This window comes from Pleuronectes platessa, chromosome 17 (assembly GCF_947347685.1).
Source record: "Pleuronectes platessa chromosome 17, fPlePla1.1, whole genome shotgun sequence".
In the NCBI taxonomy this organism is placed as follows: domain Eukaryota; kingdom Metazoa; phylum Chordata; class Actinopteri; order Pleuronectiformes; family Pleuronectidae; genus Pleuronectes; species Pleuronectes platessa.
This window is the reverse complement of record NC_070642.1, coordinates 22531825-22555515: the sequence shown is the minus strand read 5'-3', so window position 1 is coordinate 22555515 and position 23691 is coordinate 22531825. Positions and strand designations below refer to the sequence as shown.

Genomic DNA, 23691 nt, shown 5'->3' with positions numbered 1-23691 from the left:
CTCGGCTTGTTTAGATTAAGCTCCTGTGAAGCTTCATGTCAGGAAAGGGGATTATGGGTCATGGACATTATTCAAGTTGATAAAACAAACAAGATACAAACGACCTTCATGGTTCTGCCTCAACTTGTCAACTAATCAGAGAAGATTAACCACTGAATTTCTTTATTAAAGATGATTATACAAAGTTGTTTTTAGTTAATAATGCTCCATCCTGAGCAGATACTTTATCCAGATAAGCTGCTTCTCTTGAAATATGCAAATGAGTATAGTTTGGAAAGCGGAGACGGTCGACCATCTGGTTTCATTTCTTCCACTGGGAATCGAACCAGTGGAGATGTTGCCTCCAGCACGGTGGTGTTTCCTTCCTGTGATTAAAACTGGAGCCAGGACTCAAATATATTCAGTAGAACTCTGAGTTCAGGTTCGGATCATTCAGAGAAACCTGCAGACACTGACTCTCAGAATCAAACCATCAACCTCCCTGCAGCCCTCGAGAATCTGAGGCCGAGGATTAACTTACGACTGTGAAACTGAAGATGATGTTTGAACCTGAAATAAGACTCGTTCTCCAGAGCCAGGATTCAAACTACTTCTTCTGACCAAAGCAAAACGATTTCAGGAATGATCCTCTGCGGTTTCACAGATGTCTTAAAACTGCCATGCCTCACAAAACGTACTTATCGTCTGCGCCAGGACTTAAGTACAAACATCCATCTTAGCCGAGGCAACAATAAGGCTCTCTTTGTTTCCCCTTCTGTGGAGCTCTGACCCACAGATGTTCCTGGATCTGATTCTCCTCGCTCCACACGACATACATTAAAACACAAACTCAATCCAGTCCTAGTTTATCACATTAATACTTTAAACCAGAGCATCTCTTTAAAACATCAGATGCATCTTATCTTGATTCTCTGAACCATTCATCTAGAGCAGACAGGAACAGGGAAAGTTCAGCAGAAGCACCTGAAGAAGCAGATTCACCCAAAAGAAAAATGATTCACCCTCGTCCTCTGTCTGTCCCCGTGTGTCCAGGACATCCTGAGCAGCGAGGACACGTCCCACGTCCTGCCCAACCTGGACATCGACACCGAGTACGATGTCACGGTCACAGCCATCTACCCGGACGAGTCGGAGAGTGAAGACCTGATGGGACGGGAACGCACACGTAAGTCATCCAACACAAACCTCACACTGTCCCAGCTCCCGAACCCACAACCAGCGGGTTCACCCCTCACAGATGTTTGTCTCATTCAAAGATCTGTCATAATAACAATGATGTTTTCTCTTTCTAGTGTTGAAGGCTCCGGAGGGTATGTGATAGGAGAAGGATGAGTTTCCTCTTCAATGTTCATGAGTGTGTGTGGATGGTCATGTGGACGATGACAGTGTTGACTGCATGTACAGTGCGTTCACACCACAACCAGTGTGCGGGGGTGTACTGGGGCGTAATGAGAACCAGTCCATAATTAGACCGCTCAATGGAAAACATTGATTTTCATAACGACTTCTGAAGTGAAGCTGAAGAGGTTTTACTTCCTGGATTCAATTTGATTTGCATTGAAGTAAAAAATAACTTTTTCACTCCGACTTTACCGAAGCTTCTTTAGCTACTAGCTGGTTTGGATTATCAGGCTAGTATGATAAATTAATGTTAATTATTATGTATATCAAGTTTCAACCACACAAGTTTCAACCCACATCTCTGCAGCTGCCAATCAACCTGCAGATGATGAGATATTATAAGATTGAATTTCAGGTCCCTGTTTTATTTTTAAATTTATACTTTCATTTAAAAGCATGACTCACTTCAGAGGTTTGGTGGGTCGTGGTGTGAACGTGGATCCAGAAGGAGTCGACATGTCGTCCTCCACAAACCTCCAGGGTTCAGACTGATCCTCACTGTGAAACATTGTGTGTCTGTTCCATCCTGCACCGTTTTGTCATCATAACATTTCCCTGTTGTCACGGTGCAGTTCATCCATTCATGGTCACGTCATCTTCATCAGCGTTCACCTCAACCATCAGATTCATGTTGTTGCATGTTGTGTAGCGTGGTTCTGCTGCGGCTGCAGATCTCTGCACTTCTAATTCAAATTAAAGACCTTTCACAAAGTTTCTGAGGGAATCTCCCCTCATTTAACTTCAAGACTTTGTTCATAAGTTTTCATAGTGCTGCTTTAATTTGATAATAATAATATTCCAGATCTAAAAATGAACTCTTGTGTTATCAATCCTAATCCCTTTTTCTTCAACACCTTGTTTGTCCGATAGTTGGTCCAATATGTTCAGTATTTACTGATATGAAGTGAAATGATTTGAATTAGAAGTTATTGAACTGCAGTCCTGCTCTGAACAGCTTCATTGATCAAATCATCTCTCATGCTTTCATCCTAACCATCATCCTTCCAGCTCCATGACCCGTTGAGACTGTGAGAGCATCATCCTCCTCCTCCTCCTCCTCCTCCTCCTCCTCCTCCTCCTCCTCATCATCTTCCTCACTGGTGATCTTTGACTGTGTGTCTCACTGCTTCTCTCTCTCTCTGTGCTGCCAGTGCCTCCAGAGCCTCCTCGGAACCTGAGGGTTCTAAACGCCACCGTGTCCTCGCTGGCGGTGAAGTGGGAACACGCCCCCGGAAACGTGCAGAACTACGTGATCAGCTACAGACCGAGCGCTGGAGGCGAGACCCTCTCCGTGAGTCCACTTGGAGTTTTACATATAACAGCACGTGACTCAGTTTATATGTAAAAAGAAAATCAGGAATTCATTAGTTTTTAGTTTGTTTGCATCTACATCAGAAAACGCACGGTGAGTGTATTTCTAAATGAGTCAGGAAGGAATCACTGCAGAATCATAAGAGACAGCGATGGAGATAAAATCATTTAAATATGAATGAATCACATTAAACACAAAGTAGAGACAGTTATAGTTCTGTTGTAGAAATTGATAAATAAAAGGGTAAATTACAGTAAAGGTAAAGTAATCAATCTGAAAATGGTGCAGATGTGTGTTTGGGTCAGAAGGTATATTTCAGAACTGTGCATTCCTCCTCTGAGACCTCAGCAGGATTTATTTTCTGTCAGCTGAGTCTCCCGGAAAATAAAACTGCTTTGTGTTAATTTAACCCCGATGGGACATTTTTCCTCGAATGTGTTTTTCAGCTGTTAAACTAAATACGATAAATGTGCCTCCAGAGGCCGAATCAGCAGAAAGACTTGTTCTAAGAGACACACAGAGAAGAAGTTGGCTCTTCCTCTCACTGCGTCACACACACTGAACAATAGAGTTCTGACTTCTGATCTCTGAAATGTGGATTCAAGCTTTTACACCCAAACTGGCTCCAGGTCAGGGACTGTTGTGTAAAGTTGGATTCACCACCCGGCTGTGGAAGTAACGAGAGGATCAGTGAGACTGAATTCCTCATCAGGGTGTATTTTCCTTACGTGTTCCTACAAACACAGGTTCTGTTCTGCTGTGGTCGGGCGCGGCGTTTCCCAGCGGCACTGGTTTCTGACCAGTGGACATCTTGAGTCCGGGTCCAGTCTGTCAGAGTTCTCACTCAGAGCAGAAACAGAAGTTCACCATCAGGGGGTTGAAGCTTTCTGTGTCTCCTCAGAGACATGTGCAAGGGAATCCCCAGAGGAGACATTTGTCTTTTTATCACGTCTCCACTTTACAACAAGGCGTCAGACAAAGATGATGAATTGAATCTGAGGATGTTTCCTCCCACAGGTCATTAGCAGCTGTGGAGGAACAGCGAGTCCTTTACTTTAGATGCACTTGAGCACGATGACCTCACAGCACTGATTGTTCAGGGAGTTTGAGGATTGATAATTAGCTTCATAGATGGATGGATGGATATAGATGTCAGATGGGAGGTGAATGTATTGAGTCTGACCGGGAGGTGACGTCTCAGTCATTTCATAGACCTCAATCAATAGATAGAAAACAAACTGAATCCTGATAAAACCAGTTGTGTTCAGAGTCTGAGTTGTATTTTCTGTGAGAGTCTTTGTCTGGAGACGTCCTGAAGGAGCTCAGCTACTTCAGAGAAACTTCTCGTCTTCTGAGCTGCTCCTTCTTCTTCTTCTTGGGTTTATCACGGCGTCCCCATCTCCTGCGTCTGGCCGCCAGCTCTCATTCCTACAGGATGACTCAGCAAGTGATCAGCAGCGACCTGAGAGGAGTTTCCAGTTGGACACATTTCACTGTGTCGGAGATGTTATGACAGTGTTCCCACAAACACAGTGTCACGGTCGGATCCAGAGTCACACGAGTGCACATCGGGAGCCAGAGCAGCTGGTGTCACCTCTGTTGTTCTTAGCTTCAGTCACGGCTCTGGAGGACGTGGAGAAGGTGTCACCAACGATCTGGGAGAAGGAATAAAAGTAGTTTAGTCATCTGGGGATGTTTTCTATTTGTCTGATTATCGTGTTTGTCTCCTGATACGTCTCGTTCCTCCGAGCCTCAGATCCTCTGTCTCCAGATGAGAAACACGTGAATGAGCCTCACTGCTGCTCTGCTGACGTGTTCCTCCACCACCATGAACCCCCCCCCCCCCCCCCCGCCCCCAGGAGCAGCAATCCGCTAATTAATTAATCCACCACTGAAAACAGTCCCCAACAAACCCAGTCTGTGCTGGAGTTTTCTGTTCCAACACTTCCCAGTCATCTCCGGACCGGCTGAGGAAATCAAACGCTGGGTGAACTAATCCGACCCACTTGTTCTGACCTGCTGTTACTGATGAAGTGACACGGCTCCTGTGATGAATGCTGTGTTATGATTCGAGGATTCTAAACAGAATATCACGAGCTGGATCCCCACAGGAGTTCCACAGCTGCTGGGAACAAACACACACACTCTTACATGTTCCCTCACAACAAAAACAACAGGATTCCAGACATTCTGGTGTAAACGTGGAGCGGTGCTCTGTTATTTATCTCTTAGCTACCAGGGAAACTGTTTATGCCTTTTCACAAACGTGTTTATACTGTGGTGCCGCTCCGTGATATATGGCACAGTTTGTTTGCTCAAGAGTTCTCCAGCGCCCGCTTGAATTCCTCTGGCACAGAAATACTTCACCCGCGTTTCAATAATGTAAATAGTTTAAGGAGATTGTCCTCGAAGAGCAGAAGAGTCTCAGACAATGACACAACTGTTCAGTCTTAAAAGCTCAATTTGTGCCTTTAAAAGGGATAAAAGCATTTGATTAATAATTACTGATATTTTTGAATATTTAACTTATTAATAACTGCTGAGCTGTTTCCTGTCCACAGACGCAGGTGGGGGGGAAGAAGACCAGCGTGGTCCTGCAGAAGCTCCAGCCCGACACTCCTTACTCCATCTCTGTGGCGGCGCTCTATCCCACCGGCGTCAGCAGAGACCTCTCCGGAGACGGACGCACCAGTAAGAGACTGAGGAGACAGGAAGTCTCAACCACTCAGAGCAGGAGGGGGGGGGAGTAATCTATTACTGTGCAGATAGAGAGGATAAAGGCAGTAAAGAAAGATCTTAGAGGAAAGATATATATCTATATACATTGAACCTATACTAGTGAGTTATTGTGATTTTATCTCATGTTCAACGTAAAAACTTCAGCTTTCAAATAAGAAATTAAAGCAGCATCTTCCAGAATATCAATAAAATGACACATGTCAAGTACAGGAAGTGTCTTAAAGAGTCAAAGTCAGGAGCTGATCCAGAGTGTGTGTCTCCTCAGAGCCTCTGGGCGGCGTGAGGAGCCTGCAGGTGCTGAACCCGACCATGACCACCCTGAACGTGCGCTGGGAGCCCGCCGAGGGCCGGGTGAAGGAATACAAAGTGCTCTACGTGCCGGTGGCCGGAGGAGCTGAGAGCACGGTACGACCGGTGGAGGAACCAGCTGCTTCCCGACCGCTCCCACAGAGCAGAGTCGAACCTGGAGCTGGAATATTCAACGGTCTCCTGCAGAGTCCGACTCAGTTTATCAGAGAAACACTGAGACGCAGATTAAAATCTATCTATCCAACACAGACACAGACGATTATAGGATGTGTTGATTCTCCTGTGAGTTCTTTAATCACTGTGAGATGGAAACTGTTGAAACCTCACAGCATCTTTTCCTCTGGTTGACCCAGGAGACGGTGTCGGCCGGGACCAGCACCACCACGCTGCGAGGCCTGCAGCCCGACACCCTCTACTCCGTGTCCCTGGTGCCGGTGTACGCCGAGGGCGACGGCAAGACCATGTCTGAAAATGGAAAGACAAGTAAGACTGATCACTGAATACAGCTCAGTTAGACACTGAGGTTGTGATTGAATATAGGAAAATGTGAAAATATTAACTCCTTAATGCCTGAATCAATTTCCAATTATATAAAAAATATATAATTTGTGTTTTTGGCTGTCATACAGATGTTTAATTAATTGGAGATTGTTAATTTCATTATATCATATACAATAGATATGAAATTAAAGTATGAAGCAAATTAGCGACATTAGGCATAATGGGGCATAACCTTAATTTAACACACTTTCCAGTCTCTGATATGTAGATTATTATATTGATGCTGCTTTTGCTTGAAATTGAATAACAACATAAGTTTCTGTACAATCATTGCTGTTCCATCATCACAGTATTTAAAATACAGCTTAATACCTCAAAATAACTTTGCTGCACAGTCCCAAGGGACTAGTATGTATATATTTCTACTCTGACCACTAGATGGCGGCAGAGTGCTTCAAATACCTTCCTCGGTATGTGTAGTATTTGCACCATCAGGCACAATCGTCACCTCGGCGGCATTAAGACCGGAATGGGGTTTGAGGCAAATTCGCGACATTTGTCCACAAGGGGTTAAAAGATATAATAACTTGAACTAATATAAGTTTATTTAACGTTGCTGAGCTCCATTGTCATAACTATCATCAGATATTTAATAAAACTCCAGTAAAAAGAATAATAATTCAGCGTGTGTTCGACTCTGCTCTGTGGTCCAGGGGCACTGGGAGGTGTGAAGAACCTGAAGGTCACCAAACCCACCATGACCTCTCTGACCGTGGACTGGGACCCTGCAGATGGCGCTGTTCGCCTCTACAAGGTCTTCTTCGTGCCGGCCGCCGGCGGCAAAGAGGAGATGGTGAGAGTCTTCACGTGTCTCACGTCTCAAATACAGATTCACCTGCAGCTCAGGAAACAACGTCTCACTTTGTTTTGATGTGTTTGTGAACAGGAGCAGGTTCCCACCGGCACCACCTCCATCATCCTCAGGAACCTGATGCCCGACACGCCCTACACGGTGTCGGTGCTGCCCGTCTATCCGGCCAGGGAGGGAAAGCGCCAGTCAGAGAACGGAAAGACACGTGAGTCAAACCTGAACTTTAAATCTCAAACACCTTCCAAGAGGCTTTGAGTGGGTCATGTGACTTCAGCCGTTTGTATTCACCGCTTCTTATAATGGTCTCGGTATTCCCAGTGCCTTTGGGTGGAGTGGGCAACATGAGGGTGACCAATCCAACCATCACCACGCTGACGGTGACCTGGAACCCTGCTGACGGAAACGTTCAGGGCTACAAAGTGATCTACACCCCCACTGACGGAGGAATGGTGATCACGGTAAGAGTCTTCATCCCTGAGATTAAACACATACTGGAGTGACCCACACCAGTCCAGGGATGTGACTTGAGACCAGTTCAGTCCAGTTCAGAGCTCAGTGAAGAGAAGTTAACTTGAGCTGAGTAGAGTTGAATCAAGGTAACTTGACTTGAGTCAGTTTAACTTAAAAACCAAATAAAAACTAAACTAACTAAAAACTAAACTAACTTAAATTGAGTCGAATCAACTTAATTCGAATAAAATTAACTGCTCAAATCGGATTAGCTCATTTTATCTCAAGAGTCAATTTGAGAAACATCAGGTGAACTCAAGTTAAGTAAGTTAACTCATATTGACTCAGATTCACATCGGGTTAATGTATCTTGGGTCAGATTCAGATTACAGGTTAATGTAACTTGAGTCAGATTCAGATTACAGGTTAATGTATCTTGGGTCAGATTCAGATTACAGGTTAATGTAACTTGAGTCAGATTCAGATTACAGGTTAATGTAACTTGAGTCAGATTCAGATTACAGGTTAATGTAATTTGAGTCAGATTCAGATTACAGGTTAATGTAACTTGAGTCAGATTCAGATTACAGGTTAATGTAATTTGAGTCAGATTCAGATTACAGTTTAATGTAACTTGAGTCAGATTCAGATTACAGGTTAATGTAATTTGAGTCAGATTCAGATTACAGTTTAATGTAATTTGAGTCAGATTCAGATTACAGGTTAATGTAATTTGAGTCAGATTCAGATTACAGGTTAATGTAACATGACTCAGATTCAGATTACAGGTTAATGTAATTTGAGTCAGATTCAGATTACAGGTTAATGTAACTTGAATCAGATTCAGATTACAGGTTAATGTAACTTGAGTCAGATTCAGATTATAGGTTAATGTAATTTAAGTCAGATTCAGATTACAGGTTAATGTAATTTGAGTCAGATTCAGATTACAGGTTAATGTAACATGACTCAGATTCAGATTACAGGTTAATGTAACTTGAGTCAGATTCAGATTACAGGTTAATGTAATTTGAGTCAGATTCAGATACAGGTTAATGTAACTTGAGTCAGATTCAGATTACAGGTTAATGTAACTTGAGTCAGATTCAGATTACAGGTTAATGTAATTTGAGTCAGATTCAGATTACAGGTTAATGTAACTTGAGTCAGATTCAGATTACAGGTTAATGTAACTTGACTCAGATTACAGGTTAATGTATCTTGACTCAGATTACAGGTTAATGTAACTGGACTCAGATTCAGATTACAGGTTAATGTAACTTGAGTCAGATTCAGATTACAGGTTAATGTAACTTGAGTCAGATTCAGATTACAGGTTAATGTAATTTGAGTCAGATTCAGATTACAGGTTAATGTAACTTGAGTCAGATTCAGATTACAGGTTAATGTAACTTGACTCAGATTACAGGTTAATGTAACTGGACTCAGATTCAGATTAAAGGTTAATGTAATTTGAGTCGGATTCAGATTACAGGTTAATGTAACGTCTGGATGTCACAAGTTAACTCGAGCTGAATAGAATCAAGTTAATTATCTTATCTTAAGTTAAATTTGAGTCGGGTCAAGTTAATTTGACTTAAAATATGATGAATTAAGTCATGTTAACTTAATTAAAATAGTCTTTCAATTTGAGTCGTGTTAACTTGGATTAAATCTACTTTAGTTAAGACTGGAGATGAGCTGAGTCACCTTCATTTGACTTGAATTAACTGATTCTGAGACAGTTAGAAAATAAAGTCGAGACAAATTGTGTGTTGTTTTGACTGTTGTCGTGTTTCCTGGTAGATGTTCAACTAGTTTTACATGTTCCTGGCTCGTTGTGTTGTTAAAACACTTTATCTACATTTACAAACTTATTTTCTGGAGGAACCAAAGTTTGCGCAGTAAAAAAAAAAAAGACTTAGACAGAATAAGTTGAACAAACAGCGGCTGTCAGACGGCTCCTCAGGATCATACAAACAGGTTCAGTGTGTGTTTGAGTTGTTGGACGGATCAAAGCCCTCAGCTGGGATTTAGTCCTGTCGTCCTCTGAGACATGTTAATTCCGTCCAGCAGTTTCCTCACAATAGAAGCTAATCCTCTCTGGCACGTGTCGTAGAACATGTTAATCCTGCTCAGCACACGCCTGCCGTCCACACTCCACACGCCTCAGAGCGTAAAGAGCCGTGAGACAACAGATCTGTTGGACGCTTCATTCGTCTCCGTCCATGACGTCCTGCTGTTTGTCTGGAGGACACTCTGCAGGGAAGTCTCAGCACCTGCAGCCGAGGAATTCAAAAGCTCCTCAAGGATTCAGAGTTCCACAGTAAACATGACTCATCCTGGAGTCTCCTCTCTTTAATGTGACTTAGTGAGTTAAACCTGCAGTTTACACAGAAACAACATGTAAGAATCAAAGATCTCAGTCTCATCAGGATCAAGGAGACTCTGTCCTTATAATAACAAATAAAGTTATATGTTCCAGTCATTTTATTCTTTAGAGACTTAGAGTTTTAAAAACACTTTGAATGAAAACTCAGAGTCCTCTGGACAATCTGCTGCAGGCTGAGTCGTAGCCGTTGAGCCTGAACCTGCTGGAGGTCAGAGGTCACGGCTCCGGGGTCTGGTAGGAATTCAGCCTCAGTGTCAGACAGTTCACTGCCTGTGTCCTCCCAGGAGCAAGTGTCGGAGAGCACCACCTCCACCGTCCTGGAGAAGCTCCTGCCCGACTCCTCCTACACCGTCACCGTGGTGCCCGTCTACGCCGAGGGGGACGGACCCGTCCTGTCCGACATCGGGAAGACAAGTGAGTGAGACTGTCCCCACCACACCTGAAGCTCAGAGAGTCTCCTCCTCTGTGAGAGGGACACGCACATAATGAAGCTCTGGAGAGGAACTGGTTCATTTCAACCTTCAAACCCACAGATCACTGTCAGAAGAGGCTTCTGTCTTCTGACCTCGTTTCCTCCTTCGTCTTGTTTTCATCTTTTTACAGCGACTCGTCCTCTGAAGTCGAAGCACAGTCACTTTTATTTTAGTCTCATTAGATTAATTCAGTTGGTTTGAGTCTGTGTTGCTCTCTGTGGTTGATGAATGATATCTGGTTATGTTTAAAGCCGTCCAGCCACACAAGAGGCTTTGGAAGGACAAGTATGAGTTGTTAAAGTTTGGAAGCAATTTCACTGTGTCGACAATCTTTCAAACTTTGGACCATCTGGGGCCAAAAGCACCAAATATAACATCTTAAGTTTAAGTCAACAGCACATTAACTCTGAGCTCCTCCTGTTTGGTGCCTCAGAGCCGCTGGGTTCAGTGAGGAACCTGCAGGTGACCGATCCCACCACCAGCTCCCTCAACGTGCGCTGGGAGCCGGCCGAGGGCAACGTGAGGGAATACATCGTGACCTGGGTGCCGACGGCCGGAGGAGACCAGGAAGTGGTAAGACATCAATAACAATAACACACTCTTTATTATGTCTTTTGTTGGATTCTAAACTTGTTTTTCAGAAGTGGAACCAGTAAAACCAGTAAAGTGAAATTCTTTCTATTTCCACTGAGTTGAACTTTAGTGAAAACCAAGAGAAACTGAGCGGCTGGAATCCGTCGGTTCCAGATGTTGGATTCTCACCAGAGGCTGAGAACTTCATCTACGCCTCATTAGCGTCTCGGCTGCTCACGACTGGAACGAAATATGTTTGTTTTATTTCAAACCGCTTTAGCTACAATCACGTAAAACCATCGTTCAGTATTCAGCTAGAATTCTTCTCTATAAATCCAGATTCAAATCCTCTTTCTGTTTCTATATTTCTCTTCTGTGAAGTAACCTGGAAGCAGATTGATCTCAGCTCTGATCTTTTCTCACAACGTTGGACCATTACTCTCGTGTCCAGGGCAGTTTCATGCAGGATCTCTTTTCTTCTTCTCCTATGTCAGAATATGGAGTTATTAAAAGATGAAAGCATCTGGATCATGTTGTTTCCATTAAAATCGACGTTTTCTCCCAGCCAACTGAAAACGTTTGACTGGGATGTGGGAGAGTTTGACTCGTCTCCAGGACTTTTTGATCTGTTTTCTGTAAAAACTTTGACAATATCTTGAACGGGTCCATTTCATTACCAACCAGACTGTGTCCCTCGGTTGAAGACATGTCCTGAAATGAGATGATTTGATTTGGAAACAAGAGAAGTATCCGCCTGGCAGATTTTAGGACTTAATATTAGATCAAGTGGACAAAGAACAAACGTAGGAAGGCTTTCTCTCCTTCCTGCCAGTTTGTGCTGGAAGGGTCAGATTGTCCCTGGACAGTTCTTTAAAGTCTCCGAGCTTCTGCCACCACTGAGTTTCACAAAGACAGATCCCGATGGAAGCTGCGTCCAGGAAACCGGATCTCAGGAGACCTTCAGCTGTGACATCGTTCAGTCGTCCTGCAGAGAATCCTCCTGCGTCTGCCAAGCCCTCACTTCCTGGATATGGAGTTTCTAACCCTTCTACAAATCCTCCTTTTCTCTTGTCCCCCCACCAGGACCAGGTCTCTGGAACCACCACCTCCACCGTCCTGAAGAGCCTGGAGCCCAACACCGAGTACACCGTCACGCTGGTGCCCGTCTACCACGAGATGGAGGGCAAGCCGCTGTCTCAGAACGGGAAGACCAGTGAGTTGATCTGATTGGTGGACTTGACCTCAGCTTTATGTCTTCATAAAGTAACTTTAGATCTAATAACACACGAAGAAGAGTGACTGGTGAAGGAGCAGAATAACAAAACCAGTTTAAATCATAACAGAGTGAAGTGTTGATTTTTGGCCTCTTATTAAAGGGTTTAGAAATATATATTGATCATGTTTCACTATCCAGGACTTACTGTTGAGTACTGTGGAGTACTGTAGTACTGTGGAGTACTGTAGTACTTTGGAGTACTGTGGAGTACTGTGAAACTGAAACAAACCAGATCAAATGAAACATGAATCTGCTTCAGACTCAGATTATTAAACGTATTAAAAGTTTCCTTCAGTTCTCCTCCTGCTCCATCACTCACTCTGTACCAGTGGTTTCTAACTGAGGCTGGCTCCTCCCCCTCAGATCCTCTGGGTGGCGTGAAGAACCTGCAGGTGATGGACCCGACCACCAGCAGCCTGACGGTCCGCTGGGATCCGGCTGTGGGCAACGTGCGGAGCTACAAGGTCTTCTACGCTGCTCAGCCGGGAGGAGAGGAGCTGATGGTAAGACCTGTTTGACTCCTTCTCACCTCCCCCGAGTGGTTCTCCTGCTGACGGATGTCTCATGTGTAACAGGAGGAGGTGACCGGCGGCACCACCACCACCGTCCTGAGGAACCTGGACACCGACACGCTCTACAACGTGGCCGTGGTTCCTGTGTACCCCGACGTGGAGGGCATCCGACAGGCCGAGCAGGGACGGACCAGTGAGTGAACCCTTCACATGGACACACAACCAGTGCAGCACTCAGGATGTGTGTTGTTGTACAGAGTCAGATAAGTGACCCTGAAGCTTTGTGTAGGATTGTTTGTGTCACACAGACGTTGGACAGACGGAAACCAGACAAAGGACATTTCTTATTTAGAGACCGTCCTCTCTGCCGTCAATCAAAATATCTGATCCTTCGCCAACTCAACCACCTTTAACACATCTGAACCTTCCCAGGACTAAACAATCACTGACTCTTTGGCCTGAAGACGTCGTGAAACAGTATCTCAGTTTCTTTTATGATATCAATTTATTCAGAGAGTGATTTCAAACTGAAATCCAACATTTGGCAGAGAGAGGCCGGATTACTTTGAAATTTGGTATCGTTGGTGGAGATTCACTGTTTTCCAGCGGTTTGTAAATCTGTCACTTTGTTCGTCTGGAGCTGGTTTCAGAGTTTCAGTGAAGCTGGGCTGCACCATGAAGATGAGTGTCACATGTAAATCATCTGAACATTATTTAACTGGTTCTCACAGTTACTGGTTTGAACTGCTCCAGGAATGTCTCCCTGTTGGTGCATCACAGCAAAGGTTTTATGACAAAACATGCAACTATAAAGCTCCTATTATTCTTTTTATTCTTTTATTTATTCATTCGGCGGATCTTTATTTTTACTGGCAGTTGGTTTTATTAGAGCTTGATGCACCAACGAAGGGGGGGGGGGGGGGGGGGGGGAGCAGAGGAGACATTATTTTACAGAGCTTAAAAAAATACAAAATTCACTAAGAATAAAACAATAGAAATATAGAGGACTTGGCTCTTATAAAGCTTCAGCCCTTCATCTTTACATATTTCTGTTTTACATTAAAATGTTTAAGATTGTGAGACAATTTTAAATCTTTATTAGAGACCTCAGGAAAAAGCTAAGGAGAAAGATTTAAGTGAGAAGTGATAAAATAGAAATATGATTTATAAATATGAGGCTTTTCCATGGATATGAATATGATCTCTCCAGCAGTTGACTGCTCGTTCATTGAGTCCAGGTCTTTAAAGTTACTTACTGTGAACTGAGATGAACTGAGATGAACTGAGATGAACTGAGATGACCTGAGATGACCTGAGATGAACTGAGATGAACTGAGATGAGCTGAGATGAGCTGAGATGAGCTGAGATGACCTGAGATGACCTGAGATGAACTGAGATGAAGTGAGATGACCTGAGATGAACTGAGATGAACTGAGATGAACTGAGATGAAGTGAGATAACCTGAGATGAACTGAGATGAACTGAGATGAACTGAGATGAACTGAGATGAACTGAGATGAAGTGAGATGAACTGAGATGAACTGAGATGAACTGAGATGAAGTGAGATGAAGTGAGATGAACTGAGATGACCTGAGATGACCTGAGATGAACTGAGATGACCTGAGATGAACTGAGATGAACTGAGATGACCTGAGACCTGTGTTTGTCCAGACAGCAGGACGTTCCTCTGATCACCTGCAGGGACCTGGACTCAGACTCTGGTTGATGAGTCGTCCTTTCAGGCGGAGAACTCGAACACAGACCTCGTGTGCACCAACGCTTGTGGCTCACAAAGGAAAATAATAAATGCCAGAAAGCTTAGTCAGTTCCTGGATACATCTGGACACCCCTCATGTGGTACACCCGCCCGCCTGGTGCACCCTGCAGGACGAAACAAATGCTCCAAATTATTTGCAGCAGTTCCTTAAACCTTTGAGGAATTCTTTCAAGTCTGAGCGACTCTTTAATGAGGATGTTTTTGTTTCATAGAAGACCACAAAGTTTAGATGGTCTCAGGAAACCACAGAGACGCTTGCATGTGATTGACATCGTCCCCGGCTTTGAGACATTTGGTCTCTCGAGGGACAGCGTGAAGCTAACATGGTTCCACACTGAGGTTCCACACTGAGGTTCCACACTGAGGTTCTCACGTGTCTTTCAGAGCCTCTGGGCGGAGCGAAGAACCTGAAGGTGACGGACCCCACCACCAACTCACTGAGGGTTCGCTGGGACGCGGCCGAGGGAGACGTCAGGACGTACCAGATCATCTACGTCCCGGCCGCCGGAGGAACCGACAGCATGGTGAGGGACACGTGGTTCCACACCGGCTCAGAGCTGCAGGGATAGAATAGAAATGAATAGGTTTAAAAAGAATGTGGTTTTAAAGTCATAATAAAATCACAGTTTTAAGTTCTCGCTCATCAGCCGTTTGTCTCCACCTAGATGTTTAATGTTGACCTCCCTTCCCCCTCGTGTCTCGTTGTCCAGACTCAGGTTTCTGGGATGTCCACCAACACCGTCCTCCGAGAGCTGCAGCCGGACACCGAGTACAAAGTCACGCTGGTGCCGGTGTACGCCGACGTGGAGGGGAAGCGCTCGTCAGAGAACGGAAAGACAAGTGAGTTGTGACCGAGCGGCTGTGACCACCTCTCCTCCATGAGGACTCTTCAGTCAAAGAGACAAGATCATAAAGACAAACACATTATCGCTGCCTCAGCTTTTCTCCTCTAGTTGGGTCTCTGAGCTTCACCTGCTGCTCGGGGTCAAACCAGCTCTCTGCTCCCTGCCTGTCACTCACATGTGAAGGGGACAGTGATTGACGACCCTCTGTTGTGTCCACAGAGCCTCTGGGCGGAGTCAAGAACCTGCAGGTCACCGACCCCACCACCAGCTCCCTGAAGGTCCGCTGGGAGCCGGCGGAGGGCAACGTCCGGCAGTACCGCATCTTCTACGTGCCGGCGTCTGGTGGCGCCGAGGACATGGTGAGACATCAGCCTGAGTTCCTGTGCTTCACCCAGCTCATGAGGACAAGAAGGGGGGGGGGGGGGGGGGGGGGGGTCAGACACATCTGTATTTCATAACAACAATAATCATGATTCTTTCTCATTGACATTAACTTGACAAAAACAACAACGTTCAACTGCTTCAAGTCACTTTATCCACAAATTCATGTTTTAGATCTAATGAAGCTTTTTGTCTTTTCACTTTGTTATAAATTAAAAAACAATAACTAATTTCAAGGTGATTATGTTGATTTTACAGTCTTGCACACGTCATTGATTGAAAGACTAGAAGCTGCACTGTGTGTGTCTCTCTCTTCTGAAGTTGTGTTTGTTGTGTGAGCAGGAGCAGGTGTCGGGCGGCACCACCAGCACGGTGCTGAGGAGCCTGCTGGCGGACACGCCCTACACCGTGACCGTGGTGCCGGTCTACCCAGAGGGAGAAGGTCTGCGTCAGGCCGACAGGGGAAAGACCCGTGAGTCTCCTGAGACGACCAGCGTTCACCTGACACTCACACTCCTCACACAGCTGAAGACCCCCCCCCCCCCCCCCAGGTTCAGTCTCTGATCAGTGAGACGAACAACAACCACAGGAAACTGCATCTTTACACAACAGCTCATATAAAACCACCAGTCAGGTATAGACTACACAACAGAGGTGAGAGAGGGCAGCTCGATATGACAAGAGACGACCTCTGATGATGAGAGTCCAGCTGGTGAGGGTCAAAGGTCACTGAGCTACTGTCCAGCAGCTCAGGATCATGAGAAACAGTTCATCCCTCTGCACTAATGTCACCAAGACAAATGTTCATCACTGTCCTGACGTGAACCCGAGTCCGACTCTCAGAAAATCAGAAGCACTCGACAAACGCCAGCTCCCAGCTGAACCAGTGGAAAACCACTGTAATCCGCCAAAACCCCTAAATCTTTAAAAAGCTCTTAACCCCCCCCCCCCCCCCCCCGACACACACACACACACACACACACACACACACACACACAGACGAGTCCAGGGAACAAAGGAGAAGTGAGGAGCTGTTTTCAAAGTGATTGATGAAATAAGAAGACAGATAAGGAGGACTCTGAAAGCTCCTGTTGGCAGAGCAGGAGCTGGACGAGGAGCTCCTCTGTCTGGAGAGGAGCTCCTCTGTCTGGAGAGCTCCTCTGTCTGGAGAGGAGCTCCTCTGTCTGGAGAGGAGCTCCTCTGTCTGGAGAGCTCTTCAGGCTCCGGCTGCTTCTGAGTGTGTTGCTCTGGTTTCTGCCCACACGGCCTCGCTCAGTCAGCAGAAAAGCATCCTGCCGTCTTTTAGTAATCGGAAAACTGTGAGTGAGGCACAAAGCGATTCCTCTGAAACCTCCAGCAGAACGATTTGACTTGTTGTCACGACAGTCGGGAGGCGGCTGGGATCCAGATGTGACCTGATGTGCCACCGGGATGTTTTTGCCCAAACTAGAAGTTATTACCTTCGCCAAGGAGGTCGTGTTTTCACTCGTCTGCTGGTTTGTTTGATCGTCAGCAGCATTTCACACAAACCACTGGGCAGGTCTCCACCAGACTGGTTGGAACGATGGGACATGAAATAAGAGAGAGAGGTCGTTACGATTTGCGGTGAACCTGGAATTTTCTTTATTTTTGCAGAGGCTCGCATGCAGAGGTGCATGTGAAGCAGAAGTTATTCACAGACACAGAACAGACCTGGCACCTCCTCCACTCTTTGTCTTTCTTCATGTTACTGCAGCCCCTCCCCTCTTCTCCCAATCGGCTCAACAACACACGACACACACAGTTTGACAGACAGGTTCTGATCGACTCTGTTTGAAAGCATCTGAACATGAGCTGAGCTCGAAGCTTCACACACAGAAGCCGACATCATGGAAAAACACAAACCTCTGCTCCTGCTCCACCAGAGCAGTGAAGCCTGAGCGCAGCAACATGCTGACGCAGAGCGGTTCAGAAGAGAGAAGCTCAGGGTCGACTCGGGACAGAAAGTTGAACCTGACTCAAGTTGGCTCAACACAACCTGGCGTCATCCAGGGATCCACCGGCCAGTCGCAGAGCAACCTGCTGCTCTGTGGCTCCTCCTGGTAGAGTTTATACCTCAGATGTATTGGTTGAACTGGGAGAGGATGCTCGTCCCCTGTGGTGGTTCTGGTTTGGGGGTAAACGTGTGGCTCAGGTTTAGTCTTGATTCAGTTTGTCTCTTTTTCGTTTAGCAGCAGAAATGAGATTTTACAATGTGAAAACCAGACTTTGGTTTGAAATGGTTTTAGCAGAGTTTAGTGAAACGTCACACGTGTGAGCTGCGGCGGGACTTGAACATGTGACGCTCTGGCGTGTTCCTCTGTGCGCCTCCGTCTGTCAGTGAACACGAGTCTCTGTGCGACGCTAATCATCTTTTATTATCACCAGCTCGGTCCAGCTTCACTGTTTCCATCCCGGGGCGAATTTGTCACATTAAGTTTGGACAAAAACAACAGTTGAGTCCAAACGGAGGAAGAAACTCAGTCGCTGCTGTAAAACGATTGATAACAGAAGATCGGAGCAGGATGACATCAGCTCTGGTTCTGCTGCTGGAGGAAAACAGTGGAGCTCCTGGTGGACGCTGTCCTCTGTGCTCGGGAGGTTTGCATGATGAGGTTTTTAAGTGGTTACACAACGTTTGGAGGAGGGTTTCTCCTCAGGAGGGTTGTTTCCCTCCTGAGGACCAGGCTACCTTTTACGTCTTTTTATTGCATGGAGTGTTTTTTAATTGAGTAGAGCTCCAGGGGGACGTGCACATCTGGTTCGGTTTAAAAGGAAAGTTTAGGGCTTGTGCATAAACTCAGGACTCTGCTGCTTCTCTCTGTATAGACATGGTCCCTGCAGGAGGTTTCAGCTGCGCCTCCAGCTTCATGGATTCTGTAAAACAGAAATGACGATAAAATTCACTATCATATGTTTTTTATTTCTCAATAAAAATGTCGCGCAAAAACACAGCATAAAACACAGATGTATAAATATGGCAGATTGTCTTCATCAAGATCCAGGAATTATTCTTTTAATATATGTATCATGAAAGAAAGTGAATATTCTTGGATCCAGTCCCTTCCTTTCACAGTTTCATGGAAAATATAAATCTGAGGTCATCAAAACAATTTAAATTATCCAACTTTTAAAGAAATGCAAAACCTAAACTGACCCTTTTTAACATCAGCAGCTTTAACTGTCCCAGCTGCTGAACTGGGACCCACTGGGAACTCTCCCTCCTTCCTCACTTCACTCTCTCTTGACCTCTGTGACCTTTGCAGTCCCACGCACGCCACCCAGGAACATCCAGGTGTACAACCCCACCCCCAACAGCCTGAACGTGCGCTGGGAGCCCGCCTCAGGCCAGGTGCAGCAGTACCGCGTGGCCTACTCCTCCCTGAGCGGAACCAGGTCCACGGGCTCGGTGAGTAACTCTCTCCAGGCTCCTAACTCTCAAACTGTCACTAGCAGCCTCGTGGCCTCAGGGGCCGGTGGGTTCCTCCTGAGATCACGTCTCTGCTCAGGAGGGAACAGGATCAGAGCAACGACTGTACAGATAAAAAAACAACACACTCTGACATGTCATTTTATTTTTAAACTCTTATAAAATCTGCGTGTGGGATCAGATAATGAGTTTCTGGGTTGTGAATCAACTTGTCGGACGTTTCGTGCCTCCAGGAAATTCCTGAGATAAGTTCAGTGATGTCGTGATAAACGAGGAAATGATTTCCTGCCTCCAGCGGATTGAGCTGCTTGTTTTAAGATAAAGAAGATTTCAGAGCAGATAGAACTACAACTTATGATTTATATTAATACTGTGTAATCTACTGATTATGTTTGTTGTTATTTAAAATGTCAAAACACCGACTGTCACTTGATTTATCATTTTCAGAAAGAATTACAGCAAGTTTTGAAATCTGCTAAATAAACAAAAGACTCAAGGTTTCAGGTTTAACACTTTAAACTTGTTGGCCGACACTTGGTGCTTGATTCCATAACCAGGGCCTTTGTACTCTATTTCCCCTCTATTGAAAACATCTGTATATACTGATTGTAGACTACACATAATATAAAATATGATATGAATAAGTGAAATCAAAGTGTGGTCGTAGCGGTCACTGGTTTCCCTCAGTTTATTCCATGAGAACAACAGGTGGTCCCAGTTGGTCGGACCTATTTGTTTCCCTCAGTGTTGGTTTTGATGCTGCACAGATGTTTGCGCAGCAGTAATTATGTTAATGTGGAAATCATGACTTGTCAGTTTTTTTGTATCTCTCCATCAGCGCTGATTTCATGCTCCGGTGCAAATGTCTGGAATGCAGAGAGAGAAGAGAGGTTTTTATTCTCCCCACAAAGACTCTGAGCTCTGACTGATGTTTGGAACAATCTGAGGAACATCAGGAGGAGCCGTGGTTCCTCTGGGGTCACCAGGCTGTCCTGATGATTGAGATCTTCTCACAGTGTTTTACAGTTTCTGTCGTTCTTCTTCTTTTAAAAGGAGAGAGTTAAACATCAGTCGTTTAACAGAAGAGCAGAAAGAAGACGTGTTTCCACTGCCACACGTTGACAGATTAAAATCCTCATGGTCATTTGGATTAATAGGTTAATAGGGAAGATAATGTTTTTAGGGTTTTAAAAAAGCACAGCGCCTTTAAATGACGTGGACGTGGACCTGTCTTCTCTCTCTGACCAGCAGGGGGCGACTCCACTGGTAGAAAATGACTCTCTCTTTATAATTTTCCTGAGGAGTTTGTGTCTCAACCTCCAGTTTGAAGTCAGTGTGAAAACAAACCTCTGGTATTTTCTTCCTCCTCCTTCTTGGGATGATTCCTGATTCAACCTCAGGACAGGAGGTGAATATTCTCTTTCCACATTTGGCTCCAAACCTCTTTCTTTTTAACCAAAACTAAATCTCTTGATGAGGATGGGTTGGAGCTCGACCAGTGGATTCCATCCCAGTGATGACATGACCCTGGTTTTCATGGCCCACAAGCCATCACTGTGGTAATCCCAGTGACAGGAGACGCTCCCCAGTCGTCTCCCTGTCGGAGCCGATGACAGAGCTCCGCACTCTCCAGCAGAAACTGTTTACCCGTCAGTCCACTTACTGAATGAAGGATTTGTTTGGCATCAAACCGCCGGGGCCTTTGTTAGTGTTTGAGGGAAACTTTGGCAGCAGGAGATCAGTGGATATGGGATGAGCAGTGAGGTCATTATGTACATTATCAGAGCCAGATCTGTGTGTCATGATGAGGAGGCTCTCCGCTCTGTGGCTCCACCACCGGGTCCAGATCTTCTCTGACCCCTCGTGGTTTTGTGTTTCTCTGTGAAAGGTTCTGGTTTCAGGAAGTGTTAACAACGCCTTCCTGGACAACCTGGTCCCGGACACGCCCTACTCAGTCAGCGTCTCCGCCTTGTACGCCGACGGAGAGGGATCTCCGGTGAGCGACCCCGGCAAAACACGTGAGTTCACCAGCCACAGTCTGTACAGAATGTAACCTGGATATTACCCATGATCCTCTGCTTCCTGAACCTGAAGATTTCTACATAACGTGACGTGTCTTCCATGCAGTGCCACGTGCCGGTCCCAGGAACATGCGTGTGTTCGATGCCACCACCAGCACCCTGACCATCGGCTGGGAGCACGCCGAGGGGCCGGTGAGGCAGTACCGGATCGCCTACGCCCCCATGACCGGGGACCCCATCACCGAGTTCGTGAGTACTCCACCTGAAGAAGGGACATTCAGATTCTTTTGAATGGAATTCAGACAAACTGAACTATTTAAACCGGTTTCAATTCTTTAAAAATCAGAGTTTTCTTTATTATTCCTTGTTTTGATAAAGGTCTCAGATAAACTCTCTGCGATCTGCGTTCACTGTGACGTTCAGATCAAACTATGCAGTGAAGTCACGTCTCTGGATCCTTTGGCTCCTTCAGGTTATAAATCCACGATCAGTGAGATAATTACAGGCTCAGTTTAAACAAACAGAGCAGTTTGGGCCATAATAACGTTATTAATGGTCCTAAATAACGAGTTGGAGGGCGGAGCCGGCCCAGCTGCGCTTCCCCCCCGCTTGTTAGCGAAGCACCTGTTCACCATGAGTCAGCTGTCGGCAGCGGGGGGGGGGGGACGGACGTGATGAAAGGATTTCTCCGGAGCGGAAATGACTTGAGAACCAATAACAGATCATTTCTTTAAAGAGAGCACCTGCAGGTTTTAGTTGATAATCCAGATGAAGTGCAATTTGTGAAAAAGAATTCCTTCCTGTCCATTAGAGATTATTCTGCTGACGGAAAGAACGGAAACAACTTTCCTGACTTTTCAGACACTTTATCTTGACAAGTGCAGATTGGGTTAGACAACAAACATGTGAATGGACCAGTTCCAGTCTGTGAGTGAGGAGACGTCCTGTGGTGAAGGAGCTCTGCAGCCTGGAGATTCCACCAGAAACAACCAGTTCACCTCACTGGTTCTCGTTGGTTGTGCTTTTCATCGTGAGCCAAGATGGAGGAGACCCTGAAATCATCTGTGTCCACCAAGCTGATACAACAACAACCCAAACACAGCGAACCCAACAACCACAAGCAGACCACACAAGTGGTGTCTGTGTGTGTGTCTTCCTGCGCGGCTCATGTTGAGGAAGCGGTGACACGTGGCTCGGCTCAGCAGATCCTAGATCTGTGAGCTGGAACCAACAGCGATGGTGTTTGAGAGATGACTCCATGTTCCCGGGGTTTAAAACTCTGAAGTTGAACTTGTTGAAACCTTCAGGAGCTCTGATGTAAACTCACAACATCTCGAGGTGAAACCAGTCGACATTAGAGATCCAGTTTAACACTAAACTAAACCACGGTGGCACCATGAAGGCAACAGCCTGAGAATTAAAGACAGATCCTGGAACAGCCACACTCACTTTTCATTGGGTCACATGTCAGGAGGTTCAAATAAACTGATTCATGCACAGAAACATAATTCAGATACGATGAGATGTGGATGTGTGGAACATCTGATCTGTCAGTGAGCGGATGTGTGTGAAACACATGGAGGACGCCCCCCCCCCCCCCCCAGCTGATTATTAGCATGTGTAGGAGAAGAGCAGGAAGTCAAACATGTTTCTGGAGCTTGTGTTTCTGTGGATAACCTCTGAATGTAAACAGGGTCATGAGGGTCTAACATGGCTTTCTGGTGTGCTCCTCCTCAGACGGTGGTTCCTGGAAACAGAAACAACGCCATGCTGCAGAACCTGCAGCCAGACACCCCGTACAACATCACCGTGGAGGCCATCTACGCCGAGGGGCCCGGCGGGGCGCTCACCGGACCGGGACGTACAGGTGAGGGGCTCGAGTCCCGTCAGACTGAACCCCAGAGGAGACTCAGGACATCCAGAGAGAAGTTAGATCCAGTAGATGAACCTGGACACTGAGAAAGTGTGGAGAGAAAAGAGCCACGTTTAAACAAGAGTCTTATATATGAATTAAATAGATTTAATGAAGAGATGTGAAGGAGACACGTGACTCTGAGGAGGGAGAAGATTCATCAGTGGTTTGAGTTCAGATTTAATGTCACAGACTCACTTCTCTCCTAAAACAACAGAATCCCAGGATCAGGAAAGTTTGCTGAAGAGGCGTTTGTGTTGTTTTGTGTCTGAGACCAACTCTTTGTGTTGACGTGTGTCCTCTCTGTGGCAGTCGGCCTCCTGAGCCCCAGGAACCTCCGTGTCTCAGATGAGTGGTACACCCGCTTCCGGGTGTCCTGGGACCCAGTGGCAGCTCCGGTCCACGGCTACAAACTGATCTACGCTCCTCAAGGTGAGGAACTCTGGGACCTGATGTTATCTGCTCGTTACAACTGCAGTGATTTAACTTTGTCGTG

General features: G+C 45.7%; 1 protein-coding gene across 1 annotated transcript in view; it reads left to right on the top strand.

Annotated features, from left to right (window-relative positions):
• Window positions 1–23691, top strand: part of col12a1b (collagen, type XII, alpha 1b) — a 78208-nt gene that overhangs the window by 33779 nt on the left and 20738 nt on the right. Inside the window, exons 27-48 of the mRNA XM_053445303.1 lie at window positions 1033–1165; window positions 2553–2692; window positions 5275–5404; window positions 5718–5866; window positions 6115–6244; window positions 6976–7115; window positions 7209–7338; window positions 7452–7591; window positions 10260–10389; window positions 10882–11021; window positions 12105–12234; window positions 12661–12800; window positions 12873–13002; window positions 14973–15112; window positions 15299–15428; window positions 15653–15792; window positions 16157–16286; window positions 19099–19241; window positions 21151–21280; window positions 21390–21532; window positions 23021–23150; window positions 23508–23627. Coding sequence (XP_053301278.1) covers window positions 1033–1165; window positions 2553–2692; window positions 5275–5404; window positions 5718–5866; window positions 6115–6244; window positions 6976–7115; window positions 7209–7338; window positions 7452–7591; window positions 10260–10389; window positions 10882–11021; window positions 12105–12234; window positions 12661–12800; window positions 12873–13002; window positions 14973–15112; window positions 15299–15428; window positions 15653–15792; window positions 16157–16286; window positions 19099–19241; window positions 21151–21280; window positions 21390–21532; window positions 23021–23150; window positions 23508–23627 — 2968 coding nt within the window. The remainder of the gene's footprint in view (window positions 1–1032; window positions 1166–2552; window positions 2693–5274; window positions 5405–5717; window positions 5867–6114; window positions 6245–6975; window positions 7116–7208; window positions 7339–7451; window positions 7592–10259; window positions 10390–10881; window positions 11022–12104; window positions 12235–12660; window positions 12801–12872; window positions 13003–14972; window positions 15113–15298; window positions 15429–15652; window positions 15793–16156; window positions 16287–19098; window positions 19242–21150; window positions 21281–21389; window positions 21533–23020; window positions 23151–23507; window positions 23628–23691) is intronic.